The 19648-nt window shown below is 49.0% G+C and overlaps 1 protein-coding gene across 4 annotated transcripts in view; it reads right to left on the reverse strand.

The window, feature by feature from the left end:
• Positions 1-19648, reverse strand: part of meis1b (Meis homeobox 1 b) — a 110549-nt gene that overhangs the window by 1258 nt on the left and 89643 nt on the right. For all 4 annotated transcript variants that reach the window (XM_035605845.2, XM_047334926.1, XM_035605846.2 and 1 more), the window contains 4 exons: positions 8915-8973; positions 7058-7147; positions 6011-6108; positions 1-750 (listed from right to left, as the gene is read on the reverse strand). The exon at positions 1-750 is cut by the window's left edge and continues 1258 nt beyond it. In XM_035605845.2, coding sequence (XP_035461738.1) covers positions 6050-6108; positions 7058-7147; positions 8915-8973 — 208 coding nt within the window. In that variant the 3' untranslated portion in view covers positions 1-750; positions 6011-6049. The remainder of the gene's footprint in view (positions 751-6010; positions 6109-7057; positions 7148-8914; positions 8974-19648) is intronic.

Here is a 19648-nt window from a genome sequence, read left to right on the forward strand (position 1 = left end):
CAGTTCTTGTGAGAGTCCAGCGTAATTTTACAACAGTATACAGTATATTTTCTTTCTCCACTCGCTTCCCAAACTAGGGTTTGATATAGTTATACTTTTAATTTCTTTTTCACTCACTTTCCCTCTTTCCATGTTTCAATCCACTATATTTTTTTTTTTTTAAAGGGCACCTTTTTTTTTTTTTTTTTTTTGCTTTGTTAGTGTCCTGTCAGGTACAGACATTGGCTTCACCTTGGTCCAATCCCATCGTCCCAAAGAGTGGAGTAATCTTCGCAGGAAGTCTCTTGTGTTTGCCAAAGAGTCTAGAAAATATCACCAAGTGCCACAAATTGCCGAAGGTACAGGCATAGGACCCGGTGTGTCTCTCGTGCGTCGTCTATTCTGGCAATCGCAATCACTTTCAATGGAGGAATCCATGTAAAAACTAGTGGCCGGCAAGAGGAGGAAGTCTAGTGCCCACCAGAGAAGAAGCAAGGGGTTTCTGTCGGGACAAGGGGGGGGTCATCTGGTTTGGGTGAGGTGTGACCTTCTGTGCGTCGCCATCACTGGATACATAGACAAAAGGATTGCAGGCAGTCACGGGAGGTTTCCGTGTTTGCGGATATCAGCCGATTAAAAAGTCGTTGGGTCTTGGAGGTTGACAGAAGGGTTGCCCTTGGTTGTTGTTGTAGTCGTCAGGAAGTCGGAGTCCCGTTCCCATGCTCTGTAGGCCTCTGTGAGACAGGTTCTCCCCCGGTTTGCCCTGCAGTTCTGAGAAGAGGAGGAGATCACAATCGTGTTAATAACATGATCAGTTTTTTTGCGAAGGTACACGAGAGAATTTTGCATTTGGCAAGCAGATGGGCGTCGCCTGTGAATGGCTGATCAGTGAGAGAGAGAGAGAGGATTGAGTCGGATGGGATATCTCTGTAGTCATGGAAGAGCCTCAGAGTCAACAGCTGAGTGATGGTGTGCCGACAACAAGGATTCACCTGGCAGCAGCTGATGTGTAAATTTCTAAATTAAAAAAAAAATTCCACTGTATATGCAAAGTCATGCGAAAATGTTTTCGATCCCTCGACAAGTTTGCGGCTATTGTCTGCACCGCTGGGACACAAAGCATTTAACTGCGTGAGAAAAACTATTGATATCATTAATCATTCATTAAATACAACAATGGATCACACGTAGACGTCAGAGAGCAGACTCTCGTGTTACAGTCTCAGAGCGATATTGCACCTGAACACGGCGAGGACCCGCTGACAGTACAGCTACCCCTGAGGAGCAATACATAATCTGTGGCACCAAGTGCAAACCCCAACATCGTGGTTAATCTGGGTCAGACTACAGTTACCAGCCTGCCCCTTCACTAAGACTGTGTGTGGATGCATTAGAGAGAGAGAGAGAGAGAAGGCATTGGAGGGTTTAGTGAGTTAATCCTACACCCACAGTAATGCTACTTTAACAGTAGGAGAGGACTTAGAGACCAAACACACACATGATCAAGTTGAAGCGATACCGAGGTCCACTACTTAACATTTCCTGGATAATCTGTTTAACTGTACAACGGGGCAAAATTAGCCTTTGGTTTATCTTTTTGATTTCTTAGAATCAGCATTTGACAACCTCCCCAAGAAATAACTTCACGGGTAAAGATGTTCCTGGTGGATATTGAGGTAAACTACCATTTTTTTAAAGAGCAGTACTGATGAAAAAGGATGGAATGTCGACCGACACGACATGAAAGAAGGAAATCCATCATTCCTCTCTCTTTAAAAGCCAACAATAGCCGCCATCCATCTCCTGAAGGTGGAAAGTCGGTGTCGGCAAACGGCGGCCATTGTCGTGTGAGGCTCACAGCCGGCCGCCCGTCACCTGAGATCGCCCGGGGCCCGTCCACGTGTTCCGAGACAACACAAGAAGGGCCACTACAGACGACACAAAGACGGGCAGACAGGGAGAGGGACGAGGGGGCTGCCGCGGGCCCAGGACAATGGAGAAGTCAAAGCAAAGGAGCCTTCGTCTGTTTCTCCCCCCCATCCATCAGTTTTAACCTATAGCCTGGCTACTGAGCTGTTGTGTGTGGTTGTGCTAGCTTCAATTAGCTTGCCTTCAATGAGTGAGGTGGTGGAGGTTACGTATCTCCCTGGACCTAATGGCGTTAAAACCTGTGACCTTTGCATTGTGGGGCATAACCTTTGGCACAAAGACGAGCTAGGCTGTTAGCAACGCTAGCCTGAATGCGCCGCAGACCCTACTCATTCTTCAATATCTGGAGACTACCGCGTGTTGTGTCGTCATTTTTGTGCAGGCAAAAAGTCATCTACTTGTGCAGGAGCAAAACTTTGGCGGAAAAGTCGAGAGCTAAATCACAATTTGACTGACAAGTGGCTCAACACCACAGCAGCGGCCACTCGGAACATTTTGGGGGTCGCAGCTTTCGTTTGTGGCTCTTGCAAGTGAGCATCCGGGTTGTAAGAGGAAACAACACGCGTGCTTGAAGGGACATAAATTGCTAATACGTTTTTTCACTTAATAAGCCAATCAATACATTGAGCCGGGGGCCTTCTTTCTTAAGACTTCGAGGGGGATTTCAGAGGGGCCAAATCAACAGGGACACACTGAAGCACATGGACAATACTCAGGGGCACAAAATCCCCATCGGGAACAGTTTTTGTTGTTTCCCCCCCCCGCCCCAATGTTCGTTAATAGTGAAAGTTCATCCAGCAGAAAGAGACGTCGCGGGTAGGGGGTGACGGTGGGAGGACGGGCGGAGGTGGGGGGTAAGGGGAGATCTTGACCCCCTCAGCAGAAGGTTAACAAATTTGCGCTTAATGATTGGAGCAATGAATCCTGGGACAAAGGGTCTCCAGCCGAGACCGGCAGCAAAGGGGTTACGGCCGGCGTTCATTCAAGCGTTTTGCCCGACATTTTGGGCGAAAGCTCTGAGCGGAGAGGTCCGGGAGGCAAGAAAAATTCCATACGCTCTGCGCCACAATTAATTCTTCCACCCCGTGATAACTATTGTCCTGCAACTGAAAATTACAGTTTTCGGGGGGCCACCCCAGGCTAATTCCGCGGAAGAGGGAAAAAGAAGGGAGAAAAGGGGGTAAGGGTCATCCGAGAGTCATTTTGGTCGCTATCAAAGGCTCAGCTCGCTTCTGCTTCACTTGCCGGACTTCATCTCGGCTGACAGGTGTATTGTTTCGCAAGGGGATATGAGCTCTGTAATCATCGTCGGGTGGAAAGCATAACGCTCTCCACTAAGCAGGACTAATTGGCTTTAGTTTTAACTAATGTTGCAGTGTGACTGCTCGGCACACCTTCCGCATCGAGGCTCAGCACTCCCCGGCACAATAACCGCTCGTTTCTTTCTTCTTTTTTTCTCTTGAAGCCCCGCGGTAACGAAAAACCTCAACTCCGCTAATGAAAATTGCTTATAAAATATAATGAACCTGTGCTCTCTTAATCAAATAAGATAACTGCCCCCTCCCAACCCCTCCCGTAATAACCTATTAATTTAATTGGTCATGAAAGAATATAACACATCACTTTACATTTAATTGACCTAGAAAGGAAGGTAGCAATAGCTACAGTGACTATAGCTGATGAAGCTGTAAAGAAGCGATTAGTCGCGAGGAAGAGTACAGACGTATTTCTGTCACCATCTCTCTCTCTCCCTCCCTCCTCCTCCCTCCCTCTTGTCATTTACTCTTTTTCTCTCTAGCCATCTCTTCATCCGCCCCTCCCTCTCGTGGTGTCTACCCCTCTCGTCCTTTTTTCCTTATTCTCGTTTTTTTTTTTTTCCACCGCTGTCTACTCGTCTTCTCTGCGCTTTGCCCGTCTCGCAGAGGATTCCTCTGGTGGCCCAATTACGAGATTCAGCAGGCAAATTGAGGCTGTTTAAAGCGAGGGTCTGCTGGGAAGGCTAGCAGCTGCTGGAAAAGAGGCTGCTCGGACATGGCGAAAACCAGCCCTCGTGTTTACACACTCGCACGCACTCGCACGCGCACACACACACACACACACACGCACACACTCGCCTCATTCTGAAAGCACAGCCTCTTCCATTACCACGTCTCCCTGCATTTCTACCCTGAGACGTGCCATTTCGATGTGAGATCTTTTTGGTCTTTGTTTTGGTCGTGGAGAATTGTGACGGGGGGTGGGGGGGGTGGCGATATAAAAAAAATTTCATCGTGACATGCACACACGCTCGCGCGCACAATTCGGTGGAGGGTTAATGGTCTCTCTATTTTTGTAAACCGAATAAGTCAAATCCATTGGTCACACCTCTGGTGATGGCATATTTAATTTGGATCTAGTCAATTAGGCCCAGCTAAGCTCCATACCCTGCTGGCTATGTCCTCCATTTTGCACTAGTTTGTGTCCCCTCCCTGTGCCAGGAGTAATCCTATTACCATACACACACATGCACATGCACACACACACACATTTATACAGACACACGCACACGCTTGTGCGCGTGCACGCACACACCCACACATGGACAAATGTATGTATTTCACACATGTAAATGTTGTATGTGTATGATATACACGCACCCACAGAGGTATACGCACGTTGGATGTATGCACATATGGCCTACAAACACACACACACACACACACACACGCCATCGAAACAATGATGTTTCAGAATGATTGGACCCGTAGCCACTTTACACACACTGTGCACTGTGACAACACCAAGCCTGTATACATCCAGAATTATGTGGGAGTCTATTTGGCCCTGGGGCAAGAGAGAGGGAGGGAGGGAGGGAGGGAGGGGGAGAGGAGGTGAGAGAAAGACAGAGAGAGAGGCAGAGAATTAAAGACAACCAGAATAAAGGTGTTTGTGAAAGAGATGGAGAGACAGTGAGAGGAGCCACAAAGAGGGCGTGAGCATTAGACGGAGAGAGGGGGGTGAGGTGGGGAACTCCTCTGGCTGGTTAGTGTGTGTATTAATGTGGCTCATGCATCAACAGAAGCCCGGCAGATTTATGACACTTAAGGGCCACTCACTTCTCCCTCTCGCCTTCTCCTTGCACCGGCGACGACTGCTTACATTTTTGCCAATCAGTCTGTTGCCGTGGCAACGTCCTACCTGCCCCCCCCCTCAGTCCCCCCACCACCCCAACCCTATCCCCGCCTTCTTTCCTTCTCATCACTCCCCGTTTTTCCCCGTTCCCCCTTTCTTGGCACACAAACCAAGAATAGTTGTTTTAAAGGAAATGTTTCGGCCAATAACAGTTCAAAACATGTTTTGCATCGCTGATTATCAATTGCATGTTGGACATGAGTATGTGAACGTGTGTTGAAACTGTGTGTTTTTCCATTTTCCCCTGCCAGTCCTTCTTTCTTTCTCTCTCTCTCTCTCTCTCTCTCTCTCTCTCTCTCTCTCTTTTTGAATCATGAAAAAACCTTCCTGTCCTCCCTGATATGCAGGATGTTTAGTCCTCTAGCTACTGGATATGAGAGCTACACACACACACACACACACACACACACACACACACACACACACACTCTACATACACACACACACACACACTACATACACACAAGTTACAAGGTTGTGATCAAAGGCTCTTATCACCAGACCGAGGGTGGGAGAGTTGAAGAGAGAGTAACAGAGGAAACATCAGCCAAGAACAAGAGCCCGTTTGTGACCCAAAAAACATTTAAAACTCAAGGCCAAGAAAGTGCAAATGAATTATTTCCCCCCCCCAGAAAATAAAAACCCGTTTGGGGAATAGCCATTTGCTAAACAAGGATGTGATTATTCTTGTTTAAGTACGTCAAAGATCATCCTTAAAGAAACTCGACCTAAAAGCAAAGCAGATCCACATCCTCCTGACGCGCAGTAAATGTACACATGAATAATGTACTGTATACCCGAGTCTGAGACCCCCCATTCAAAATGCTGTAGACGTGCCTCTGCTGATCTGGAAAGTTAAATAAATCTGTAAGCGTGTGTGTGTGTGTGTGTGTGCATGTGCGTGTGTGTGTGTGTGTCAATTTGTACTTACATCCCCCTTTGTGTTGCGATTGGTCAGACTGGGGCGGGGCTACATGTAGTGCCACTGACCTTCCATGCCCATGTTCATCCCCATTCCACCCATTGGTCCTGACAAAAACATAGAGGGAGGGAACTTAAATTGCGAAGCCATGGTACAAAAAGGTTTTAGTATGTCTGAGCAATTTTATGTTAGTTTATTTAAAAGGACGAGAAAACGCTCGTGTTTTTTATTATCAAGTTATTGCAAACAGGTGTAACCTGACAAACGGAAAAAGGGAAGAAAAAAAAAAAGGGCACTGAGGTAAAGACGCATTCACTCTGAACCGAACTTGACAGACGACATAGCAGAGGAGCGCGCCGGCGAAAATCAAGCAGAGTGAGGTGTGGTGCGGAGGGTAGGGATGGGCGGAGGGGGCGGGCAGGGGAGGGGGGGGGGGGGTTAAGAAGCCTGGCAGTTTTATCCAAACCTGCTGACTTTGAGTGGAGGTTGAGATATAGGGTTAGGCACTTGGGAGAATCCCAGAAAACAGGGGATAGAGGAGGAGGAGAAGGAGCTTAAGGACAAACTCTGGGATTAGGCGTGATGGCGTGAGAGAGAGAGGGAGAGAGAGGGAGAGAGGGAGTGAGGAAGGAAGGAGATGGTTGTGTAATGTGATTGACCACACCTGTTCTGGTTTGTGTGTCAAGGAGGGGGCGGCGGTATCAATGTGCGTGTGTGTGTGTGTGTGTCTTTATGGCTATGTCGAGGGTGCACAAACTGCACGGCTTACATCTTGAATCGCACGGTCACCCTATAGCTTCCGTCCACCGAGCACTAGCATGAAGCGCAGTCGTGGCAGATACTCTATGAAACGCACTGACACACATATCTGAGATATCAGAGGAGGCGAGATGAGACGGGAGACAGGCAGGGAGGCCCGAGGAGGCGATACGAGGGGGGGGGGGGCGCGGGCGAAGGCATGGAGATGAAGCAGTGGCAGCAAAGTGAAGAAAGGAGAGAAATGAGAAAGAGCGAGGGAGGAAAGAAAGGGACAGACTCAGACAGAGAAAGCCTTACCAGGTGGTCTGATTCCCATGTGCTGCTGGCCGTCCATGACGAAGCCCCCCATCGGCTGGCCATCTGGATTGTAGGGAGCTCCTTGACTTACTGTGGACGGAGGAGGAAACAGGAGGGAGGGGAGGGAGGGACAGAGGGAGGGGGGGGGGGGGGGGCGGAGTGGTCAATTAGTGCTTTTAATTAAGGCTCAGTGGCCGAAGCGGGATCATCTGTTGGCCGGTGCACGCACAGGGAGCCGCCGTTGTCTTTCAACGTCACTTTGCTCCGTGTCCCCCCGCAGCCGGCCCCTCCACTGTAAGCCCCCTGGCAGACTTTAATGCGTCTAACTGCTCTAATAGGGGATCGGACCGAGAGACTTCCACGCACACCGAGGTGCACTTAAGACAAACAAAGACTTTTCTCTCTCTGCGTACATGAGATTTGAACCATCTGGAAGAGGTGACAACCATGGCGTCCTAATATGGATAACACTGTCTGACAGTCTCAAACTTATATCCATTTGAAATATTCAAAACCACAAAAACTGTGATTTTTACGTCCGTACCATTAAAATCAAACATTTCCATCTTTTTTATCTCCACCAGAAGTTAAACTAAAGTTCTGCGGGTTTGAGTAATACAGCACGACCCGCTCACTAATGAGTTCTACCTACAGTGAGATCGATTTTTTTGCGGTTTTAAAACATAAAAATAATAAGACGTTGAAGAATTAATACATTTTCATTTCCAAACCTTCAGGTAACAAATGCAGAGCAGCCGAACAGTTTTGTAAAAGTCTGAAACACAATTCCTCCGTCTTTCTTTCATTTTCTCTCGTAAAAACAAAATGGTACTTTGCTATGATTCTTACACACATGATCAAAAGAACAAGAAAGAACTCCAGGTTCCCTTTGACAACAGTGTGTCAGTCTTGCTGAGAGGCCCCCAGAATCTGCTCCTACCTAAACGCTTTTATTAAATAAATACTGCCTCTAACTGAGCAGCGACGATAAGTGAAACCTGATAGGCTTCCCATTTTTTCCGCCCGCCTCCATTGTTCTGCCCTCATAGAAATCCACTTACCTTCGATTTAGGCCGTTCGGGGGTCAGTGAAGCAAATAGCAAGAACTCGGCCCCGCTGAATGCCTTTGAACTTTACTGCGCCCCTAATGCCACCCTGACCTCTGACCCCTATTACAGGTAATAAAGTTTACGGCAGTCCAAAACCAAACCATGCACCAGGGGGACCGCTCACTCACTCACTCCCCTCACTCCCTGAAAGCAGCCACAAATAGGGTTGAGGTGGGGAGTTTTTAAGTAGTGTGCAGGGGGGGGGTTGGTGTGTAAAAAACAGGTCTGGAGCCGAAAAGCCAAACAACGGTCACCCAAAAAAAGAAACGAGTGTAGTACTCTTTATGTTTTGGTTTGAGCCAGGGGAGGAAGGGTTGAGTGTTTTTTTTCTCCCCTTTGCCTGGTTGGCAAAGGGGGTGGGGGGGGGGGGGAATGGGGGGGTAGGAAGGGGTTAAGAGCAAACTTTACAGAGAACACAGCGAGTTTTGTTTGTGGCCCTGAGAAAAAATTAACCCGTCGTTAATCATCGTTAACAAATTTTCGGTTAAATGCTCATATTTCGCTATTATTAAAGAGCTTCTCATCCCAAATTGCACGTCAAAGTAGATTAATCGCCGTGTTAATGTTGCAACGTTAATGTTGTATCGAAGGGGACAGCCCCCGGAGGTTTCGGACATTCCAGGATGAGGGGGAAGGGGGGCGGGGGGGGGGTCAGTCCTGTATTTACCAGCTGAGAGGCCTCCAGGTGCATGGAGTGTGGACGGCTTTCGCCTGCACGACTTGAATACAGTAACTACGGGAGACTTGCCTGCACGGTTTGACTGGTCGATCATGGGCTGGACTATTCTCCTCCTCGCGTTAATGAACCTGCAGGAGATGAAGAGCGAGAGAGAGAGGGGGGACAAAGACACAAGAAGATCGGTCAAAAAAAGTGCTGACTAAGACCGGGGAAATCTTGGCGCACGGCATGAAAACAAACACGTTGCCCAAACCGGCCTCTCGCTCTCAGCTAACCATAACAGTGATATGGAGAAATGATTCCCCCCCTGTAAGCAACGCTGAGCCCCGGCTAAAGCCCCTGTAGAGCCCGAGCGAAAGTCACATCTTAATAACCGTAACAACCGAGGCAGTTGTCTTTGAAAGCGCACAACTCCCGACGACTTGTACAAACTTGCACAGCCCTCAGTGTATACACAGTGAGTCGCAATCGACCTAAACACTGGGGTCTTTGTGGGGCGAGGCTTAGCCTGGGATTTTTTTCCTCCCTCCTGCCTGTTCGAAACACGTCGACCCATCTTGCTTTGTTGGAGACGTTCCACCTCGCGACGAGCCGAGACCGCTGACTTGTTCAACAACACTTGGCAGATTGGGAAGTGTTGCTGACGGCAACGGTGTCACGTTGCCATGGGTGCGAGCGCGAGTGCATTGTTTTGGGCGATACTCCGCTAAGACAGGTGACCATGTGTTACCCTGTGACGGCAGGAGCTTTTTTTAGTGTGTGTGCACGTGTGTGTGTGTGCGTGTGTGTGCACGAGTGTGTGTGTGTGTGTGCACGTGTGTGTGTGTGGTACACATAGCCTTGGACCAACCCCTTTACCCCGTGACCTCCAATAAAAGCTCACGGTCAGACCTTTTATTGCGTTCTCACACACACACACACACACACACACACACACACACACACACACACAGTTACTCATATTTAAATCTACTACTTCTCGCCCATTTACAACCACACACACACACACACACACACACACACACACACACACACACACACACACACACACACACACACACACACACTTAATCTCTCCCCCTTCACGCACATTCACGCCCTTGCACACACTCGCCCGGGCAGCGCTCTGGCCTCGCTCAGCCCTAACCCCTTGTGAAGTGACCCTTTGACCTGCGGTGACCCCTGAGGAGAGAGGGGCTTTTTTGGGGGGCTTCTGACTTGATTTATGTGTTCCTGCTGTTGCCCCCGCCCGGACACTTCTATTTCATCTCTTAAGAAGGGAGCATTAGCTAAACTTTTAGGGAAACAATGGCCACTGCTACTCTTGTGAAGCGGGACAAAAAGGAGCTTTTAAGGGGTCTAAGGAAAGGAGGGAAGGGTGAGGGGAAGGGGGGGGACAAAAGGACACTGGCTGGTGCATCTGCTTGACTTTTAATTAGTGAATTGAATCCTCTTGTTCTATATCTTGTCGATATTCCTTTTTTTGTTAGCTTGCTATCTATCCTGTATCACCGTCAGAGCTGCAGGGAAATGAAGACAGATAGCGAGAGAGAATTATGATAATTGTTTCCGCGCATTATTGCTATATAATTGCGTTGTTGTATCTTTCAGAAAAAGAAGTCTTTTTAACAGGGGTGCCAGTGGGGCTTCCCTGTGACATAAAACAAGATAGAAAAGAAAACGGCGACGGACACCCTTGAGCTTGGACAGCCTCGTTCTGCATTTGTTATAATAAAGTATGTTGAATTGGAAATTGGGAATGGGGGGTGGGCCAAAGAGGAAGGAGGAGGAATACAAGAATGCACTGACATGGCAGAGCACCATCAAATGAGGGAACGTCTGGAGTTTTATCACCATCAGCCCCCCCCCCCCCCCCCCCCCCGAGTCTGTTTTGTTGGGGGAGATATGGAAGGAGGGAGGAGCGAGGGAGGGAGAGAGGGCGAGGAGGGTTGAGGAGGCCTGAGCATTCCTTCAATTCTCCTCTCCTCTTCCTCTCCTCACCCCTTTACAGAAGGACGAGGTCAACTCGAGGCCAGCGCTGGCTAAGTATTGACTTCGTCCCCTTCTTCACCTCCTTCCTCTCTCGCCTTTCACTGCCGTCTCCTCGCCTCTCGCTCGTCCTCTCTCGCAGCCTCTCTTGTCCTTCCTCTTTTATTTCCCTCCGAGCAAAACTTAAAGTTCCTCCTCCCTCGCTCAGGAAAAAAACCCCTGATGCAATAAAGGAGGGTGCTTTGGCAATAGGTGTGCACTTCTTAGAAAGGCAGGCATTTGTTCCTGGTAGAGCTGAGCTCAGGAGGGTGTGGGGGGGGGGGGGGGGGGGGGGGGGGACTAGTGCTATATAATATGCTATAATATGGCACTAGTGCTTATTTACTCTACGGATTAAATAGACTGCATGTCAGAGGAGTAATAATCCTACCATCGCTGCTACTGCTGCCTCTGGACTGACAAGTGCTGCTAAGAACAACTCCAGTGACTCTCATTCCTCCCTCTCTGTATCTGTTTCCTCCTCCTGCTCGCTCCCCCCCTTATCATTCCTTGACTGCATGGTGGAAACTGGCGGTCCCCCCCCCTCCTCCTTGCAAAAAACTCTCACTGGTTTCCTGTCCCCTCCGTCCCCATATCTGAGGCCAGATGCACCATGGGGGCTGGAACAAAGGATAAAATGCCTCTCATAATAGCAGCCAGGGGAACGGAGCGATGGAGAGCGGGAGAATGGGAGGGAAGTAGGAGCGAGAGAGAGCGAGAGAGGGCGAGAGCAGGAGGGGTGGGAGGCAAAAGGGGCTCTGGTCTGCAAACCAGACACTCTCCTCGCTGTGACCGTTAATAAGCTAACAGAGAGGGAGACTGTGAGGGAGAGGGAGAGGAGAGAAAGAAGGGGAGAAGACTCGCAGAGATAAAGAGGGATGGAGAGAAGGAGGGAGACAGTGGGAGAGCGCCTCTATTCGGGGAGTGCAGGCTTCACCTTTGCGCGACCCCTGGGTGCTATAGGGCCAGTGTTTATGGCCTGTTCATTCCCCTGCCTCCCATCACAACACAATGAGCCGCACTATTCGGCTCGGCCCGGCGCAACAATAGCTGCGCTATTTTGGCGTGACACGCCACTGGTGGTACGCCCAAAGTTAGGCAGAAACACCGTGAGACGAGCAGGGGGGGGGGGGATGACTTGAAATAATAAAACTCTGCCTCGTATAGTTCAATTAAATCTAGCAGATGATGGGACGGGGGTTGCGAGCTTGATTCCCACTGTGGGCAAAAGTGATTTTATGGACCCGTGGAACAGTTGATCCAAAAGAAAAAAACACGTCGGCCATGTTTAATGCCAGAATCATGTAAGTGGACCGGGATGAATCTTCTTCTTTGTTGTTTTGCCTCCCATCTACTTCTCCTTCTGAGATTTCTAATGTCTGGACTAATCCTGCCGCCCCTTCTCCCTCCTTCTCTGGAAAGAGTGGAACTGATTGCGACGGCGTCTGCCAAGCCCTTGCTAATGTCCTATTCTCATTACACCCGAGACACACACACACACACACACACACACACACACACACACACACACGCAGACACACTAGGCGGAGGCGGCCGCACACAGGTGTACGCGAAGCACACGTGAAATGCCCAATTAAAAGCAAGAAATTGTCTTTTTCATCAGCTGCCTTTGATGCGTGACCAATTAGGGGATAATTTAATAACGAGCGGTGGAAAGATGCAGATTGGATATACAAAAGGTTACTCCGCGAGCTCGTCGATTTAAATTCATGCCGAGTTCTCAGTTTCTCGCGCCCGCACACACACACACACACACACACACACACACGTGCACATCTCCCGAGCTCTACGACCAATATTATATTAGTAATGTGAGACGCGCCGAAACGCACGAACGTGCACATTGCACTGTACTGTACGTACACACGTCCTCTGCACCCACTAGCAATATTACATTAGTAATCTGAGAGAATGTGCACACACGTGGAGGCCTACGCACGCACACGCGCACACACACACACGCTCGCACCTCACATTTATGTGCAGCTGGATCTTATGCGGCATAATAGGCAAAGCATCACGAGCCGGTGGTGGATGCCGGTGCGTGCCGACAGAGGTTGACATGCATATTCAAATCATTGGAGCCGCTTAAAATAACTGTGTAACCACACACTCCTCCCGGCTGCCAATCAATGTGATTTAAAAGCACTAAAAAAGGAAAGCAAGCTCTGACGGGTAAGAACCATGTAACTTATCATCGGGTTGTCACTGCGCGGCGAGCATCGATTGTGTGCTGCTCAACCACAATTAACGCCTAGCCCGGTATCCTTCCTACTCACTGGTGAACACACACACACACACACACACACACACACACACACACAGACACACACAGACACACACACACACACACACACACACACACACACACACACACACACACACACACACACAAACTAAAACTGCTCTGTAATTCTGTTCTGTTAAGTAATTTCCTTTTTTTGTTTCTTTGCAATGGAAACTTTTTAACTAATCCTGTTTCAATAAAAGTGATTCTGAGATAAATTTATTTATTTTGCTTAATCTGATTATTAGGAAGAAGGGGAAAAAATTCACAGAAGCAGTTGATTTTCGCTTGGGCGGCCACACAAATGCAGTTACCAGCCGTAAATCACAAGATAAGCAATCATACAGCAAGTAAGAGCTAACACACACACACACACACACACACACACACACACACACTGTGCAGCCCAATCCCATCGCTGTCACACATTTCTCTCCCCGCAGAACTTTATTATCCTGTCCTGTGTCCCAGCACATCTCCATCTTCTTAAGTAATTAGTTATTTTATTATAGAGCTCACATATTCTTTTATGTGCAGCAGGGGGTGGCTGGTGCATTGGTGCGCATGTGCCCGCATAGTACCGTGTGTGCGTGCGTGTGTGTGTGTGTGCGCGCGCGCGCATGTGGGGGTGTGAGGGTTATTGCAGTTATGATTTTCTCCCCATGTTCTCCTCGGTTAACTCATAAATCATGTCCTTCTCTTTTCCCCACATTCCTCCCTTCCTTCCCTCGCTCCTTCTCTCGTTCTCCTCCTCTCCTCCTCAGTGTCATTCTCAGGTCAGATGCTCGGATTAGATACTTCAGATTTGTTTAAACAAATTGACAAGTAGCAAAAAAAAATTAAACTCAAAAAAGAAAAAACCTAACAAATGCACAAACAGTTACGAGACAGGGACTGAGAAATGTTTCTAGTTTTCTCGCTGGCTGTTGCCATATTGCAGTGAATTTGTAGCGTGTGCATAATTTGGATTTCCATTACTGCTAAAACTCTTTCCGTGAGGAAAATCATCTTCCTCGTCCTTATTTAAATTCATATCTCCAGTCTTTGCTACGATGGAGAGATAAGGTGATTCTACTTGGGGCAATTGCTGCAGGTGTTTCCGGGGGTTTGTGAACTCCTTACAATAAAGCAATATCTACTTTTGAACCCTCGTCTCGGGCCACTGCCTCTGTTCGGACATGGGCGAAGAATCTGAAAAAGAGACAAACAACCAAAAAAGGTTGCTATACTCTTGTGCAAAGACACTGCATTTTATCCTAATTTGTCCGTGCAGCTTTCAACAGGTACGAACACCCACACGCGCACACGCGGTTGCATTCTGCCGCGTGTGCTCACTTGTCGGCGAGCAGCGTCATTATCGCTGACTTTCCCCCCAAATCGCTCCGACCGATTCACATGGCTCCAGATAGCTACGTGTTTTCCGACCTCGACGCGTCAAACGGGCAAGCGGCTCATTCCCGCGATCCTCCTCTGAGTCCTGTATAGGAAAAAGGGGGCTGTGCGCACCTCAGATATTATTTCGGGATTGCGCTATGCACGTTCACACATGTACAAACTAACACATAGAGACAACACGCAAAAAAGAGAGAGACACCCACACACACACACCCACGCACGCACGCACGCACGCACGCACGCACGCACACACACATGTTTGACAAGTGGCGATGACGTGAGGTCATGCAGGAGTCACCTGGCAGAGTCTGAGCTCCGTTTGGCTGCAGCTGGGCTGTTATTGGACAGGAGGCCTGTGTTTTGAGTCACCGATACATAAAAGTCTTTATTGGCAGACAAACAGTTCCTGAACCATCTCTAAATACATTGCATAGCTACGCACACGGACACACCCGGTGACATATACACACACACACACACACACACTTGGTGCAAGCGAGTCTGCCGATCCAGCCCCTAATAACGCGAGGTGGATTAGCTGGATCCAGAGCCGCATATGGAGGGAAAACTATAAGAAAGCTGTGAATTGTTTTTTTTTTTTAAAAGGAGCTTTAGACTGCGAGCAGCCGTGGGGTCACTTAATCCCCATTACTGCGCACACATAAAACGCAAGTATGTAAGCACACGCACGCACTCGCTCCCCGTCGCTGCACTACCCGAGAGCCCCGCGTCCATTAAGAGAGTCATGAATCTGCCACTAAAGCCGGTTTTACAGAGTGGAGCGACAGGCTGGGCGAAGCGCACAAACCGGAGAAGAGCTCAGTGTGCGTTTCAGTGTGTGTGTGTGTGTATACACGCGTGTCCATGGCGACCAGGTGCCTCGCCGAGTTACAGGGAGGAAGCGATGGCCACTCGAAAAAAAACAAACATACACGAACTCATTGGCAGCGCTGGCAAGCGCAACTCCGAGACCAGGACCTGCCAAAAAGGCAAAAACATAAACAAGAGGGCGGGGGCGGGGGCGCGAGAGGGAAACAAGTTCAGCGAGCAGAAGGAGACGGAGGAGAAGCCAAACAATGAGGGATAAAGGCGAGAGGAGGGGGATCAGCCGTCGGAGCGGAGCGTCAACGTTTGACCCCCGTCACTCTCTCGATCTCCGTCCCCGCTTCCCCTCGCACACAGTCAGACATTCCTGGGCCGGAGTGAGCCGGTCATCCATCACTGCCAGAGAGAGGGGTATGGCGCCGAGCCTGGTTTTTACCCAGAAAAAACATGGCTGCCCACTGCACAAACACACCACTGGACAGCGCCTGTGTCCTGCAGCCTTTGGGGGCTTGGATCGAAACATATGTGCATCTGTGTCTATGTGCATGTGTAGACGCTCTGTTTTTTTTAAAGGTTTTTAGGGGAAGGGTAAATACATACAGTGTGTGTGTGTGTGTGTGTGTGTGTGTGTGTGTGTGTGTGTACATAAACAAATACACAGTGTCACACAGAGCCAGTGCTGCTGACCGGCCTTGCAGTGGGGAAGGCTGCAAAACACAGTGGTTGACCTAAGTGCCCCTGCTCACACAACTTTGTGTCATATCCTGTCTCCGCGTGTATCACTTCCCCCCCGCCGGCTCCCAGCAGCCGGCACTATGGGGATCCCGCTCGGTGCCCAGAAACTACAAAAAAAAAGGCAGGCGACATCCACAGTCAGCTGACGGCGGAGGAGCGGAAAAGCGAATTGCGAATCGCAGTGACTAGGGGAAATCGTTGTTCGGAAATTTCACCTGTTTCTTTTGAGCCACCGCTTGTCTTCAATTTCCATGAAACCCATGTCAGTGGTCTGCCTGTTGATTGCAGGGGTTGTTAGGTGTCCTACATGTTTTATTTTCCCCACGTGCTAATCATTGCGTCACAATAATAATGTCCCCCGCCGACTCGTTTGATCAACAGCGGGGGAAAAAAAGGGCCAAGCGCGAGAACACGCGACTGTGCGACGGCGGCGACCGCGCGCCTCGAGACACAGACCGCGGCATTCACGTTCTGCCGCCCTTTCATGTTCAGGACCCCCACCACCACCAACACCACTACAAAAGGAGGTTGAAAAGCATAAGAATAAAAAAGACAGAGAGAGAGAGAGAGAGAGAGAGAGAGAAGGGAATGAAGAGAAATGCAGGTTTGGCCTTGGGCGGCGTGCTGTGATGTAAGAGAAACGGAGCGAGCGAGAGAAAGAAAAGGGGGGAGGAGGGGAGGAGGGGTAGTTCAGTTCACAGAGTGTCTTTGCAAATGGACACCTATGTGTGTGTGTGTGTGTGTGTGTGTGTGTGTGTCCCCACGCACACATTTTGTGTTGACACAATACAGTAGAAGACGGGGTCGTGTCTGCACAAGCTGAGGATTCCTGTTCGAGGCTATCGGGGAGCGGGCGCGCGCTTCACAACTGAGCGGAGGAAAAAGATTGTTTCTGACATGATTTTTCTCATTTTAACTCGGTGTTGAAAATCTGGGGGTGAGGTCATATCTAGTAAAGCGTGTGTGTGTGTGTGTGCGTGCGTGTGTGTGTGTGTGTGTGTTTTCATTTGCGTGCGTGCGTGTGTGTGTGTGTGTGGTATTTGCTGTAATGTCAGGGAGTTTCAGGCTGAAGCAATTTGACAGAGATGCAGTGTATGTAACAGGCTTTAGGGCATGGCCTGCTAATTCCATAACACACACACGCGCACACACACACGCACACAGACACACACTTCAGGAGGCTTTCCGTGAACAAGTTCCAGCATCTCTCTCTCTCGGGCTTGTCAACACAGTGAATCACACACCTCGTCTCACCACCTGTTTGTCTGTCACTCACTTTTTTTTTTTTGTTAAAGGATCATTCCGGTTTATCACAACGTCGGTCTCACTCGTGTACTTTTAACCATCAGTTCTATATTGATTGTGAGTCGCGCATCGCCGTACGCACCAGCGCCGCCGCCGCCGCCGCCGCCCACGTCTCGCGGCATCGCGTCGCCCTGGAAACAAACTGTTGCCAGATTTTTTAGTGACTTCACTTGAAACCTTAAAAAGTGAACCCCGCGCAAAACCGGCTGGTAGTGTTTCCTCACCGCGCGAGCAAGGCGCGTATTTGTCTGGAAGAACTGCGAGGGGACGTTTACAACGGACCATTAAGGGGGAAATCATTTCACTGTTGTTTTCTCTTTCTAAGCCCGGAATTCGTTTGAAACTAAAACTGAAACTTTGCTTTTCGTCTTGCTCGCGGCGTTCCCACAACAGTGCGCTGTTGTCATAACTGCCAAAAAAGAAAGAAGAAAAGAAGGAGAATATATCTCCTATTCCAATTTCAGTTCAATGCAATTGCAATGCAATGGTCTGAAGACCTTTTACTCTCCCCTCTCCTCGCTCAGTTGCTCCCCTTCCCTCTTCCACTTGCTCCGCTCGTCCTTTCAGAAAGCTGATAATAGACGTATATGCGTGTAAGCAGCCACGATGTCCGTCCTGTCTGCCCTCTTAAATACTCCCTCTCTCTCTCTCTCTCTCTCCCTCCCTCCCTCCCGTGCCGTGCCGTGCCGTGCCGTCTTCCCCGTGCATGCTTTTAAGACGTTCGTTCAAAGCGGGTCTTATTGACAAAACAGTCGCCCGGGCCAGGCTCGAACACTGCCTTTAGACGGGGCATTATTAAATTGCAGGCAGGAAAAGGGGGGAGGGGCGGGCCCAACGGAAGGGGGAAACCTGAGGACCTCGCCATCGATTTTGACATCACCGGAGCGTTGGGAGAACTTAGCGCGGAGAGATGCGAGGCCTGCAGCCGGGGGGAGAAAGACAAAGTGCAGGCGGAGAACGAAAGAGATGTTACACTTCGAGGGGGTTGCGCTGCTCAAGGACACTTCTTTTTCTCAACGTATATTGTTTATGCATATCACATGTCGTGGCGTCGTCGGTAATGTTCACATTTTGCCCCAAAGTCGCTGTGAGGCATCACCTTCAGCTGTTGGTCGGCTGCTCGGGTACGTCTCTGGGGTTTTTTTTTTAGGTCTGGAAAAAAGTTTTTGGGGCGCAAAGCGATGGAAATCCCCAGAGTTTAGATACTTTTCAAAGCGTTCTTTCGGTGGAAATCCTTACTTTCTAAAAGAAACATAGTTTCACTGCAAACATTCCTGCGATGTGTTTTTATTTTAAGCAGAGAGAAAACTTTTTGTTGCAGGCGCTGCTCTTTCGTTATCAGACCTTTGAGGGAGAGCAGCTCATCTGCCAAAGTTTCACGGCTCAAAGATATTGGATAAAAAAAAAAAATGAAAAGGTTCACGGGACAAAACGATAAAATGCAGCTGGTCTCGTTACCGTCTCTCACTTTCCCGGCCCTTGTTAGCTGAGAACGCCGCGGTGCATCGCGTCGGATAATTGTCGGTCCCTGTCCAATTAGCATGACATGATTTTGTCTGCTCATATCACAATGTATTTCATGAGTATATATCCGTCGTGGTGGCTTTCGCCCGCTTGTGCATGTGTGCATTCAATAAAAAGAATGAGCGTTCAATGTTCCAACGGCTGTAGAATGTGCGAGCGTGAGCTCCTGAGCGTTTGTTTGCGTCGAGTGGTGACCTATCTGTGTGTCTGCTTTATGGGTGTGTTGGAACACACAGTGTATGACTTTGCATTTATCTGAGTGTGTGTGTGTGTGTGTGTGTGTGTGTGTGTGTGTGTGTGTGTGTGTGTGTGTGTGTGTGTGTGTGTGTAATGTATACTGACTTCTATGTGAGGATGTGTCAGTTTGTATTTGGGTGTGGACAGAATTTTGTGTACATTCTCTATATGGTACAGCTGTGCAAATGTGAACATGTACTACCACACACACACACACACACACGCACACACAGACACACCCACACACACACACACACACTCTCGCTCTCCTTCCATTCAAATTGAGATTCCCTGGTGCAGCGTATTTCTGCCAATAATTCATGAGTGATCTGCGCCCCTTGCCGGCCTTTAGCATTTTTATTTAATCTGCTGAGCCCTACCGCGTGCTCGCTCATCAATAATACACACGACATATGTGTTAACACATCCATGGTGTGTGTGTGTGT

Source organism: Scophthalmus maximus, chromosome 10 (assembly GCF_022379125.1).
Source record: "Scophthalmus maximus strain ysfricsl-2021 chromosome 10, ASM2237912v1, whole genome shotgun sequence".
Lineage (NCBI taxonomy): Eukaryota > Metazoa > Chordata > Actinopteri > Pleuronectiformes > Scophthalmidae > Scophthalmus > Scophthalmus maximus.